At 57.3% G+C, this 13,939-nt stretch overlaps 1 protein-coding gene across 1 annotated transcript in view; it reads left to right on the forward strand.

Annotated features, from left to right (window-relative positions):
- Nucleotides 1–13,939, forward strand: part of KIF25 (kinesin family member 25) — a 45,325-nt gene that overhangs the window by 9,616 nt on the left and 21,770 nt on the right. The window contains exons 3-7 of the mRNA XM_047859990.1: nt 4,429–4,551; nt 6,671–6,809; nt 7,765–7,868; nt 9,298–9,386; nt 11,232–11,268. Of these exons, the coding sequence (XP_047715946.1) occupies nt 4,429–4,551; nt 6,671–6,809; nt 7,765–7,868; nt 9,298–9,386; nt 11,232–11,268 (492 nt within the window). The remainder of the gene's footprint in view (nt 1–4,428; nt 4,552–6,670; nt 6,810–7,764; nt 7,869–9,297; nt 9,387–11,231; nt 11,269–13,939) is intronic.

Genomic DNA, 13,939 nt, shown 5'->3' on the forward strand with positions numbered 1-13,939 from the left:
CTCCCTGTGGCCGCAGCGGCTGGAGCTCTAGAGAAACTTCCAGCCCCGAGTGGAGGCCGCGAAGCCGGAGCACGGAGCAGGTGGGGTCGCAGAGGTTCACCAGCTTCTGTTGGCGAGGGTCGCCGCAAAGCACTAAGGGATTCTCCAAGCACCGTTTGGGTGAAATTAACTTTTTTTTTTTTTTTTTTTACATTTACGATTGTTGGGCACAGAATGTCAGTTATATAAACCTGACGACTTTTTTTGGCATTTGTGTGCTTCAGTCCCTCTGTCATTTTTGATGATGACGAAACAGAGAATCTTCATTTCTGCGGCCCCCACGTCCCGCTGGCTCACCTGCAGGTGACGGGGTGACTGGGATGACAGCGGGCAGCGTGGGTCCGTGTGGTGAGTCAGGTGCACACGGGACCCTGCCGGGAGCCGTCTTCTGTTGGATTGCCAAGTCCCTGCGCAGACAGTGGCTGCTCACGGCTCCTGTTTTCGGCGTCTCCCTCGCCCCACGTGAGTCGGATCCCATCCCTCGTGCCGGGTGCTTGTGCTTCTCCCATGTTACCCCCCAATCTCCCTGGAGGCTCGCGGCTTCCACCTGTTTCTCCAAAACCAGACCAGCCCCGGAAGCCGGTCAGCCCGCCTCCCGGTACCAAGCGCTCAGTGACTCTACGTCATGCTCCTCTGGATCACCGTGGTGCTCACCGTCAGTGCCAGGGACTTTAGAATACAGGCTTCGGTATTGACTGTGCCTCACTTTTCTTCCGGAGGATCTGAGCCTTCTGCGTCTAGGGCCTTTACTTTGCTTCGGTTTCAAGGGATGGAAGCAGGTAGCCCCAGAGCCCCTGCTCTCCCAGCCGTCTGCAGTTGGGAGACATGTGTCTGCCCACGTGCGCCCGGCCCCCGTCGCATTTAATGCAGCATCCGCCGCGGGCACCTGTTCTGCGACGTCTTCATAATCCCGCTGACGCTGACGGACGGGCTCCCTGAGCTTCCCTGCTTTGCAGATTCTCTGCCTCACTTGTTCACACTTCTGAATGTTTCCCGTCCACAAGTAACGGACTCTCCAGCCTAAGTAGTGGCCCTTCCCAGCCGCCACCTCTGTGGCCCGCTAGCGCCACCTCTGTGGTCGCTAGGGCATCCGTGCTGCTCCTGGGGAAGGAGACGGGCGTGCTTGGTGCAGGGTCACGGGCGTCCCAGCCTAAAGCTTGGGTGGAAAGAACACACTCATGCTCGCAGTTTGGAGTCGGGGGAAGACGCCAGCTTCGACAACACACGGTGCAGGCCCAGAGTGGCGCCGTGATGGCACGGACCCACGACGATGCGCAGAGGTCCCTCCCCAGAGGCACACACAGACCGCACCTCCGGCATTCACGGAAGGACGGGATGGAATGACCTTGAACGCTGACAGAACTCTCGTCCCCTCCACTTCCGCATGGATATCTTTGACAGAACGTTTCCTTGCTTCGCAGGTAGTGAGTGGAACCCGATCTGCGGCTCCCTGAGGCCCCACTGAGCAAATGGGCCAAATTAAAGCTGCCACCTGGTTTGTCCTACTTCCTTTCTGTCACCAGAGGCGGAATCAGTGCCTCGGTAACTGTGTGCGGAGAGCAGTGGCTTGAACGTGCGCGTCGTGTTTCTCTGGAGCTCATCTCTGTGAGGGAAGGACACCGAGGCAAAGTTTGACGGGCACGGCGTTCAGAACCGGGGATCTGCAGGGCAGGCTCCCCGCCGGGGCACAGAGACTGCCAGCCTCTGCCCAGCTGACGGCAGGGTTGCCTGCATGATGTGCTGTAGAAGAATCGTTAGAACAGTCACACGCCGGCAGAGTTGTGTTTGGCGACAGAGAAAGATCTTAGTGGAAGTTCAAGCGAAGGGAGTCGTTGGAAGATCAATCAGCCAGAACCAGGAGGGCCCAACACTGCTGTTCATTGGGCGATTCGCTCAGGGATTGCGTTTTGCTGGCTACGGCAGGAAGAGAGGACGGGGGGAAGGGCTGTCCGGGGCCAGGTGCTGGTGGCATCCACAAGTATGCCTGTGGTCCCGCTGTCCTCCTCTGCCAGCACCCAGCGTCCGTGTCCTGGACAAAGGGGGCTGTGTGCTGCCGAGAGCAGCCGGTGTCTCCTGCTTCCACGGTGGCTGCTGGGGCTCCAGCTGTCCCAGCCAAGGTCAGACGCTGGGAAGGAGGAGTCAGGCAGACGAGGGAACACACCCAACACGTCCGCCACGTCTGTCCATCCGTCTGTCTTTAAGTCGTTGCTCAGAAATCCTACCCAGTGACTTGTGCTGGGTCACGTGGACATCCTACCTGCCAGAGACCCAGGGAAACGTTGCTTTCGGTGGGACGTTGGTAAATGGGGGTGTAATCGTACAGGAGGGGGCACTGAATGGCAGCAGGCCACCGGCGGCCTCCGCCGGGCTAGCAGCCGACGTTCGCACAGAAACCTGAGCGACACTGGAATCTGTTTCTCCTTCGGGGATAGTTCGGTGCCCGGACCCGTCCCTGCGGAAGTTCGGGCAGAGCTGGTTTCAGAGCCGTCCCCGGCAGCTTCTCGTGTTGGGGGGTCCTGCTAATTGTGGCCGTGACAACGGCCTCCTGTTTCTCTCCCGAGTCTGGTTCTCCCTTACGAACCGTAGACATTCTGCGAGCCTGAGTCTGTGTGGTGACGGACCTAAACGAGGCGTGTTTTGTCCCTGCGTGTATGCACACCCCGAGTCACTAGGTTGTGCACTGAGGCCGGTGCACGCTGATCCAGCAGCTCTAGCTCAGGGACGGCCGATTCCCTCCTGGGGAGCCCTCCCTGAAGCTCAGCCTGGAGCGGACGCCCCCAGGAGCGACCCGTCCCAGGGGGTGGCTGCGTCTCCGCTGGGCCCCCTGCTCCTCTCGGTGGCCCCCGGCCAGGTCCCATCTGAACCCGCAGGCCCAGGCGCCTCTGGCCCACAGCCGGCTGGCTCTCTGTCCCCGCCCCGCCCCCGGGCCTGGTCTCCTGGCTCTCCTGCCGGCAGCAATCTTAGGACCTCTCCTCACTCGCCACCGCGTCTGCAGACCTTGCTCCGGGATTCCAGCCCCCTCTTGCATGCACCCGGGTCTCTGGCTCCGGGGGCCTGTCGAGTCCGCCACCTTTGAGCGCCACGCTCCGTGCATCGCGCCGTGCGCCTTCCTGTGGGCACTGCGCTGCCGGAGGCTGGGGTGCTTACAGGAGTGTGAGTTACCACCCAGTGCGGTCTCTGCCGGGGTCTCCGCGCTGCCCTGCCATCTGAACCCCCAGTCAGCGGAAAAGCTCTCCCCACGTGCCCGCTGTCCCAGCACTCGCAGAGGATCTCCTGGTGCCCGGCAGGTGCACCCGCCCGCTGCCCCCTGCCCCCTGCCCCCTGCACACGGCGGCTTCCCCTGCTCTGCCCGCAGGGGCGCCTGGCTCAGCACACCCTCCGCGCAGGGTGGGGCCCCACCCTCCTGACCCCTGGGACCCCTGACCCCGGATGCTCGATGATGCTCGGCGGTGCGGGTCCTCAGGGGCGCCATCGCATGCCTGGCCAGTTGTGGCACAGGCCTCCTCGAAGCAGCTGGTGCTCCCGCTACTTCCTCCTCTGGCGGACAGTGTCCCGCCCGCTCTCTGCACCGTCCCCAGTCTAGGACAGAGGCCCCCGAGCCCCGCATCCACCCCAGAGGCCCCCTGGGCCTCCTCCTCGCTGCGGGGACCTGCATCGGCGACCCGCGTGTCCTGCTTCCTCCCCTGTGCTTCTCCCAAACAGAGCAGCGAGCTCCTGGAACAAAGGGACCCTTATCCCTGCGTCCCGTGGCTTCCGAGCTGTGCGTCTTCGGGTTTGCACACGGGACAAATGTACCCGTTATGTAGGTGATGCAGTTCTGCGCATTCTCGCCAGCCTGGCCGTCCATTTTCTGCGTCTGGGAGGCCTGGCTGAGGCCCTGGGGGGCAGGCCGCCCACAGTGTCTCCTGGCTGCAGGGACTCGGTGGGACGCAGAAGCAGAAGCACTCCAGCAGGTGCCATGGGAGACGCAGCAAACTCCCGATCGTGTCACCTCCGGCTCAGGCCCCAGTGCCGCTCCTCCCCAGCCACCCTGCCCCGGCCACAACCACGGGGCACGCCCTGTCTTGTCCTCTCCACCCCCCCCCCCCCCCGCCGCGTCATCTCCCAGCCAAGCCAGGCTGTCCCGGCTGTGTCCCCGAGTGGGTCCTGACTCATCCTCTCCGTCCCGTGATGGTCCCCTCACTCTCTCAGCTCGGCCGCCCTGTGCCCGGTCCCCACGCGGTCCACCTGCATGGCCGCTCGGGGTGGGTTCCCTCTGCGGCAAGGGCTGTGCCCGTGCTAGCGCGTGGGGCACGGCCGGCAAGCCGTGAGCGTCCTCCCCTCAGAGAAAACGCATCCACTCCGGCGTGCTGAGACGCTGAATCCCTTTTTGTGTTTTCCACACACCAGTACCAAGGAGCGGCTGGACAGAGCGGAAGTGCGTCTGCAGGGCTGTGCTCCCTGTGCGGCCCGCGGGCCCGGCTGCCGAGAAGCCCCCACGCGGCCCTGCTCCGGCTCCGCCCGGTGATTCAGGTAGGAGCCCCCGCTCCGCGGCCGCGTTCACTTGTGTTCTGGTGAAATGGTGGATGTTATGCCGGTCCCAATAGGTCCACCTTTTTCCTTTTGTTCCTGTTCATTTATTGGGGGGAGGGGCAAAGGGAGGGGAGAAAATCTTAAGCAGGCTGGACCCTCAGTGCAGAGCCCGATGCGGGACCCGATCCCACTGATGACGGAATCAAAGGCAAGAGAAATGTGGCTGAAATGCAATCTCCTTACGGCTCGCAGCCCGCTGACACGTGAAGCACGCGGAGCGTGACCGTCCTCAAGGAACTCACGCTGCCTTGGTGCTCACGTTTCGTTAAAGGCGAACAGTAACCTTATCTGCACAGCAGCCAGCCCCTCACGGTTCTGGAAGCCGCCTTCCGCCCCTATATCCCCTTCCCCCTCGCACCACAAGCTAGGAAGTACGTCGTCAGTCACTCCTCATGACCCCAGTGCCGGTCTGCCTGCCCACGGGTCCCGTCCCCGTGCTATAATAAAATCGCCTTTTTGCACCAAAAAATGTCTCACACCTTCCTTCTTAGCCATTCGCTCATGAAACCCACTTCAGATCTCATCATCATGACCCTGGGGACCGTGACCTGAGCCAAAATCAAGAGTCATGCACTCGGCCAACTGAGCCACCCAAGTGCCCCGAAAATAGATCTGCTCAAGAAACCGTCTTTTCACGAAGCAAAGCTTCTCAGTTAGGAGATGCAGGTTTTCCGTTACAGCCTGCTGATCTGGCCTTCGCGAGGTTGCAGAAGCGTCACTGCGTTCATAACCTGCTCTGAGGGTCTTCGGCTGGGGGTCCCGCCCTCTGCCCCACTACCTGCTGGGTAGAGCGAGGACTTCCGCACCCAAAGGCGCCCAGACTGGGCTCCTGAGCAGAGACAGGAGGGAAGAACACCGTGTGGCCGTGAGACGGGCCGTGAGAACTGCTGTCGGCCGCTCTGTATGCCAGAGTCAGAGTCGTCCTCTTGTTTATTTTAACGTCAAAGGGTAGAGAAGTGCTTTGTCCAGGTCAGGCTAAACAGGGCGAGTGTCGCTGCCATCCCGTGGACGCAGCGCCTGTGGAACGGCCGGGGCGTCTGGGAAGAGAAGTGGGAACCGCGGCCCTGGAGGCAGCACGCTGGCACCTGCCCAGGGTGAGAGTGTGGGGGTGTATTTTTATACCATCGTCCGGTTGGGAGTATTGTTCACCTTTTGTTATAAACAGTGTGACCTGGGTGAAAGTCAGAAGGAAAAAAAAAAAAAGATCCTTATTACAACAACAAGAATGCCATCTGCAAACACGATTAGTCTGCCCTTAGAGGTTTCTTTTTCCTGCCCACGCACGGCTTCAGTGCCTGCAGAACAGATTTATATAAATTAATTCTTTGCGCTCTCATCGCTGAGTGAAACGGACCCATCTTTGACTATCGTGCGTAACTCTACCTGCGTTCCATGTAATAAAATACCGTAATTCAATTTAGTGTTGACGTTTTAGCAGAACGTTTCCCAAACGTATGGGAACAGTCTCCACGTTACAGAAAAGGAAGGTTTAACGGACCAAACGACTCCATCTCGGGTCAGCTACGATCTCGCGATTCCTTCCGTAGGAGACGTTAAGCTGCAGGGCGTCCGCACCTTCCTTCTCTGGGCCAAACAGCCTTCCAGTCGCATCAGAAGGGAAGAGCCCCTGACGTGGGGGATGCTGTTTATCAGTTGCATTGTCCTCAGACTTCTCTGAAGGCTCTCGCACGTGCACCCGGACGGACGTGTGTCCCCTAAGCACGGGGTCACCACGGCGCTCACCATGGGCCCAGGACAATGTGGCTCCAAGCAGGCGGTCTGGATAATACATCAGAGCCCTGCAGCTGTGTGTGGAGGGCGACGTGGGACCGGGGCCCGGCCATCCTCACAAGCAAGTACCCAGCGGACAAAACCTGTCCTTCATCTAACTTTTGAGAACTTGAGCTTTAAGTAGATTTAGTTCGTAATAAATCGGCACGTGACTGTCTGCGCCAGGCGGCTGTGTTCTTATTCTATAGCCACTTGGGAAATTATTATATATAGCGCTATGTGATTAATAATAGTCACTACCTCAGTGCTGTATATTTTTGCTCTATAGGCACTGAAGCAAGACGTAAAGGCACTGCATGCCTCTTTTCTGGAAGTTTTCAGGAATTTCTGGGACCACCTGCAGACAGGCCTTTCTGAAGTGGCCGAGGGGGTCCAGAGGGCACAGCTCCAACACCAGGCTCTGCTGTGTAAGCCATGGCCCCACCTGCCGGGGATTGAAGTTTCCCTCTCCTTTGACCACGCGCCCTGCCTGGGCACAGGGGCAAGAGCCAACACCCAGGCGGTCGTTGGCGTGCATGGGGGCTGCGGTCCTTGGCCGCGCTCCCTCCTCAGGGAGTCCCCGTTTCCTCTGGTGACTCGAAGAGGCTTTCTGGACCTCGATGCTGTCCCTGAGCTGGCACCGTGTCCCTGCTGCACGTCCTGTGCCGGAGGCTCCTAGAGTGTGTGTGAGGCTCCGTTCGAACCGCTCAGCCCTTTCCTCACATCTGGGAAGCCCACAGCGCTCGGCCGCTATTGGGTCAGGACGGGATGTGCTCAGACTACCCAACAGGCAGCTCATGGAGGGAGGTGCTTTGGCCCCGTGGCACTGTGTGAATTAAGGCGTACTAGGTTTCTGTTAGCCTGACAGATATTTTAGTTTATTAGAGAGAGGGAGAGAGAGAGCAAGCGAGCGAGCAAGCAAGGGAGGGGCAGAGAGAGTGAGACACAGAATCCCAAGCAGGCTCCAAGCTCCAACCTGTCAGCACAGAGGCCGACTCCGGGGCTCGAACTCACAAACTGCGAGATCATGACCTGAGCCAAAACCAAGAGTGGGTGCCCAACTGACTTAGCCCCCCAAGGGGCCCCCAGATATTTTAGTTCAAATCACTGAGTACCTAAGGGTCTCATGCCTCTTTGGTGCATTCGGTTCAGGGCCTCTCCTGAAGGGTCTCAGGTGAGGTGACTCAGCCCACACAGGTGGTCCTACATGTCACGCGCTCCAGCAAAGGGGACAGTGCTGTTATTTTATGGAAAATAGTGTCTCTCGGCTTTGAAAACGTGAGGTGTTTCATGGAAAACCAGAAGGGAGAAGAGGGAGACAGGATGTAGTGCAGGCCCCCCTCCCGGAAACCAGCCGGACACGCGGGTAAACCATTGTTGCAGCTTGGCGGTCCAAGGCGGGACATCTGGAGCGACGCCTGCAGGAAGCGGACTCGAGGTACCAGCTAGAGAAGCAGAGGAGGAAGGTGCTTCACAACCGTTTGGTGGTGAGTGCGGTCCAGGTTCCCAGAAGGGTGGCGGCACAGGGGACCTGGGCAGGGACCCCAGTGAAAGGCCGGGGCTGGGAGGGGCACCGGGACATGTTGGGGGTGGGGGCAGAGGTCCGCTCGGGGGACTCCAGACACACAGGGGGACACTGGGACACATGGGGGGGTGGAGGTCAACACGGGGGTGGGGCACCGGGGCACGTGGAGGGGGGCGGAGGTCCGCACAGGGGACACCGGACCTAGGACTCTCAGAGCGCTGCCTTCCTCGCGAGCCCCGGCCCCAGCTCTTCCTCCCCCATTCGCAGGGCGCAAAGCATGGCCCCCTCACGTTCGGCCGCGGGCTGAGCTCTGCGGCCCACGGAGTGTGCACACTCAGGTGTCCGTTTCTGCACACCGCGAGGCCAGAGCTGACGGTTTGGTGGCTGAACTTCCATGAGGTTGGGTGGTGTGGTTGAGCCCCGGCCCGGCTCACAGTCCCGTGGACCAGCAGCCCCAGGACCCGGTGGTTCCTGGGAAGATTCTCTCCCGTCCCCGGGCTCCCTCCATGGCCAGACCCGCGTGGGAGTAATTCTCCCTGTGCCTGACCCACTCCTTGGGCCGAGCTCTACACTGTGACACCGGAGCGCATGCACGCTTCCCGCCGACCGCACTTTCAAAGCATCTTGGTGCCTTTTGGTCCCCGGTCTGGACAGCAGTGTCGCCCTGCTGCAGAGACCAAGGGAGAGGTGCGCGAGGGCCCCGGGAGTGAGTGGAGAAGGATGGCTTCTGGAGGACACGGTGGCGGACTTCGAGTTTCTGACGCTGTCGTGTGGAGGAAGAATAGACATCTTCGTCATGGTCCCGTCGCTGTGAAAGGACCAGGGGGCAAAGGACGCACGCACAGTGCCAGAGAGCGGGGTGCAGCGTGGAGCCAGGGGCACCCGGACGTGGTAGACCCGCGCCGTCGGGGGGTCTGGGCACAGCCTGGCCGAGGCGAGCCGGGCCGCGCGGACGTGCTCCCTTCTTCCACGTGGGGGCACGTGGAGCGGTTGTCCCACATCGTTGCCCTTTGTCTCTGAAGTACCACATCGTGCCACGATTTGGGTGAACACTTGGCGGGGTCTGGAAAAGTACCAGGTTTCAGAAACCTCTCCCAAAATGCCTCAGAAATTTGACGCGGGTCCCCATCGAGAGGTGGTTTCTGGACACTCGTCACCACACGATGATGGTTTGCCAAGTGAACACGCTTCAGTGTGGATGTTTAAAAAGCCTAAAATGACGCTGACTGCTCAGTGCCACTCCGTGGGGACTTGATCAGAAGCCAAGGTGTGGGTGGGGAACGCGACGCTCACGTCCCGGGGAAGCGGCCGTCAGGCTGCGTTCTCTGAGGAAATAGTCCGTCCGCTCAGCCTTGCCCCTGAGCTCACAGGGACAAACTCTATTGTCGTAGGAGCTGAAAGGGAATATCAGGGTTCACTGCCGGATCCGCCCTTTGTTGCCTTTTGATGAGGAATCCGAGGATCCAGCTTCACGGAACAGGTAATTTGCTTTCGCATCGTGTGTGTGTGTGTGTGTGTGTGTGTGTGTGTGTGTCTGTTTTAAGGAACACAATAGAAAATGCAGCGATTTCCCACGCCTCCCATCTTCCTACCCTTGGCCCCAAAGCAGGATGTGTCTGTCCCTGGGGTGGGGGGTGGGTGGGGAGCTGCCTTGCTCATCATGAAGCAGCGGGACCACCGACGCGGCCAGCCTTCTTTCAGTGCCCGGCAGGGCCAGGCTCTCCTTGGTCCTCTCTCTGTATGGGGAGCACCCTCCCGTATTTACCCCAGAGGCCCCTCAGGGGCGCAGAAAGGTAACTAGTACTGACCTAGATGTTTGTGACCTAGGCTTTTTTTTCTTTTTTTTTCTTTTTTTAAATGTTTATTTATTTTTGAGAGAGAGAGAAAGAGAGAGAGAGAGACAGAGTGTGAGTGGGGAAGGGGCAGAGAGAGAGGAAGACACAGAATCCGAAGCAAGCTCCAGGCTCTGAGCCATCAGCACAGAGCCCAGGGCGGGGCTTGAACCTATGAACTCTGAGACCATGACCTGAGACAAAGTCGGACGCTCAACTGACTGAACCACCCAGGCGCCCCTTGTGACCTAGAGTTTTGATGGTATTAATGAATAAGGGAATTATCTGGAATCATTTTGGTTGGCTGTTTGCTTGAAAACCCTACTAAGTATGACTTTCCTTTCTTCCCACGAGGAAACAACCCCCCGTGGGAATTTCTCCCCATTGTAGCCAGATGGATTCCACATTCTAGGCCCTCCATCGGGGACACCACCTCACACTGTCCCCTGCTTGCGTTAGGTCAGTCCCGTCAGCAGGTCCGCAGCGAACAGGCACTGCCTTCTGCCCTGTGAGGTGGCTCGTGTCAGGGTCTTGCCCTCGTCTGCCCAAGCCTTGCTCTGCTGTAAGGGCCTCACTCGGGCCACACTGACGTTTGCATCATACGGTCTAGCACTTGGCTTGGGAAGGTCGTTAGAAGGCCCTTGGTCAGTCCTGCAGCATGAAATGCAATTTGTACCTTTTTGACAGTGGTTGCATATTTTTTTCTTTTCGTGGGCATAACACGTATGTGCTGTGCTGACTGGTTGCCGTGTACTGTGTGTCAGAGGTCCAAGGACCTGGAAACACAGCCGCCAGCAGCTCCAGACTGTGGTGTTTTCACGTACGCGTAGCTTTCCCGTTGCTGATGTCGGGCCGCTGCTTAGACACAGAAACGTGTCTGCCGTTGCGGGGAGTTCTGCCGGACGCCGTTGCTCCTGGCTGTCTAGCTTCTCAGACCTTCCCGAGCGGCTTCCTGACCTTGTGCCTGTGTGCCTACATCATTTACGTTCATTTAGCTTCCATTTCTGCGATACGTTGCCTTTTGCCAGATTCATGATTGCCTTCAAACGGCCAAGGTCCTGAAGGCGGAGACCTTGGTGTGACGTTGTGTGCACATCAGCCAGCCCCACAGCTGCACTTGCAGGAGGCATCGGGTTGTAGATCTGTCCGTCTCTCCCGCACGACACAAGAAGGGAACATAGAATGAAAAGCAGAGGCAGAAGAGAAAACGTTGGCGGAGAACGTGGGAAGGACGGAGGAGAGACGAGAATGAGGAGCAGGGAGAAAATCTGAGACGCTGATGCAAGAGCAGGGGTGAGGGGCAGAAGTGGGGGTGACGAGACAAACCCAAAGGCAAGGAGAGGACGGGGGCGGGAGGGGGGAGGACAGGAAGCGACCACAAAAGGAGGGCCCGGCAGAAATGACAGTGGCAGAGAAGAGTTTGGGGATTAGGGAAAGAGAAGGACCCTCCACAGTGATGTGCGTGGTCATTATTGTCATTGTTTTGCCCCCAGCTCTGTGCCTGCGGAAGTGGTCCACGCCGTCGATGACGTGAGTCACATCTCCAGCACGCCGCACTTGGAGGAGCTCTCTGTGTGGTGGTTCCCGTGGGCCCCAGAAACGCCCACCCCTGGGCGTAAACCAGAGACGGGTGAACATAGGAGAGTTTCCCCCTTTATTCCGTGCCCCCTCAGATGGCAAAGATGGGTTCTGTGTCCGGATTTCCGCTGGAGCGAGAAATTAACGCAGGCTGGGTGCGCGTCCCTTGTGCGAAGCCGCGGGCCTCCTCACTGTAGGTGTGTGTGTGTCAGGAAAGCCGCTCTGCTCTCGTTGGTTTTCCAGCCCCCAAGTCAGCCAGCGCACGAAAGGACGGAACCTGTGGTCTGAGCATAAGGCAAGAAACGCAAGCGTGGAACCGATGTGGCTCCTCATGAACCGTGTCGTTTTAAAATTGTGAAACGGACGTGTCTGCTACCAGCCCACAATTTTGTTTTCTCTTCAGAACCTGCGTTGTTTCTTAGCTTTATCGACCCAAAAGGCCTGGCAGCAACAGTGGGAAGCCCAGCACCCAGACCGTGGTTTCCACCTGCTGGGAGTACAGGACGCGCCCGGGACACAGGCTGTGCCGGGCAGTAAAGCGAGTAGGGAAGACGGTGGTGTTGTGTCCACAAATGCAGAAGGGATGCCCACTGCCATAGGGTGAAATAATGGAGCTCAAGACATGACTAGAGCCAGGTTGAAAAGGTACAGAATTCTACGCAAACCTTCAGTTCGCAAGTACTTCCGTCTTTAAATCTCATTGATGGCCTTTGGAGAGGGCTAGAGCATCGGTCTATTACTCTAAAAAATTACAAAGAAGTAAACATTTATGATGCCTTTCCTGTACGAAATGCGTTTCAGGGTAAATAAATAGTTGGCGAGAGAAAGTTTTTCTTTTCAGAAGATTCTAGCTAATCGATTCAGAGTAAGTGATAAGAATAGAAGTCACCACTCGAAAGCCCTAATAGGTCTGGGTGACAGTCTTCAGTGGGTGCTAGATGGTTAGGGGACAGCAGGATCTTTACCACAGAAGGTTCCAGAACCCAGAGCACTTGAAGTTTCACAGACAGAGAGATGCTCAGACGTGAGGAGGTGGCCACGGGCCATGAGGTCACAGACAGACGCTGAGATGTGACGAGGTGGCCACAGGCCATGAGGTGCTACAGTCCCACCAGTGAAGAGACTGGGCTGCAAAGTTGAGCCCACATCTAATGGAGTCTGGGGGTCTGCCATTTTGAACAAGAGGAAAGAAATCAGCCAAGTCAGAACGTGAGACACTTCACAGGACAAGTGACCCGATTCCTCTGAGAAATCAGTAACACCAAGAAGGGCAGAGGAGGCAGAATGGGAGACGCCCCAGGCTCGTAATCACAGTCTCTGAACAAGTCAGCTGTAAACCACATTTTGGGGACAACCAGAGAAATCAGACTACGTGTGGGTTTGTATTAACTGCCTGAAGTGAGATGGTAATGGCATGGGGCTGTGCTGAAAAACTGAGTCCACATAAGTGAAATCAAATGCTGTGTTGTCTGGTATTTAAATTAAAATATGCCAGGGGAATGGGAGGTGGGTTGAGCATCTGTATAAAACAAGATGGACCAAATGTCAAGAGTGCTGGGTGAGGGCTCTCATTATCCTGTTTCCTCCAGTTTTGTGCATGGTTGAGCGTCTCCGTAAATAAACGTGAAGATACGTTGGGCTTACACTTCATTGCCGCTTGTTACGACCATTGCTGCACGAGTCTAGAAAGCGTGTGGAAGGTGAACTCTCAGCTGTATTGATGCCCAGACCCTGGTCCTCTAGACCGCGGTGCCAGGTGGAAGCCACGAGGGGCTGCTCCCCCCCGCCCCCCAACAAGGTCCGTCGTTGGAGTCCGTCTTATGGTGGTCACATGTCATAATCTGCAGTGACTCTTCCTAAAGCCACTTGGGTTCACGGATCGACGGCTTTCTTTTTACACAGCAGCCCAGGAAACCATTAGAGCGGTATTGAAAACTCTTTCAACAGTCTCTGCAAATAAGCACTTTAAAAAGTCTTTGTTTTGAAGGATTTTTTTTTTTTTTGGTCTATCACTTGATGCGTTGTCTGTCGCCTTAAACACCAGTACGACTGAGTCGAGCAAAAGCAGACAAATTAAATTCTCATTGTTAGGAATTTGAGTGAAAAGGAGCCCTGATGCATCCTGTTAAATCTCCTATAGGCGGAGACGCGGAGTATCCGTGGTCGAGTACTGGTCCTTCCTGCACCGTGCGTGATCTGCGGGTGTACTGGTTGACCTTCAGTTTTTAGTGGGAGAATGTATTCCGAGCCCGAGACCTGGCCCTCAGGTGCTTTATAAAGACCTGTTGTCATCCCTGCTTTCTATTATAGATGTTCTTTGTCGTGTGTTCACCTCGTGACTGTCCTCTCCGGTTGCTGTCAACTTCCCACTGAATTTTCAAATTCAGAAGTTTGAGGGTTTTGTGTTTCCTTATATTTTACGCATCAAGATAACATTTCTTTTGATTGGGTCATTTTGGATTTTCTTTGAAGGACTGAGTGGAACCCAAGTTGTGTTTTAACTTAATCGAGCTGCTGGTTCCGGAGCTTTGTGTCACTAAGTGTGCGGAGAAGGCGAGCGGTCAGTGTGGTGACCTCCGGGCTCTGGGCTCCCACGGGTGCTCCCGAGTCTGAAGAGCGTGAG

The sequence above is a fragment of the Prionailurus viverrinus genome, chromosome B2, assembly GCF_022837055.1.
Source record: "Prionailurus viverrinus isolate Anna chromosome B2, UM_Priviv_1.0, whole genome shotgun sequence".
NCBI classification, from domain to species: domain Eukaryota; kingdom Metazoa; phylum Chordata; class Mammalia; order Carnivora; family Felidae; genus Prionailurus; species Prionailurus viverrinus.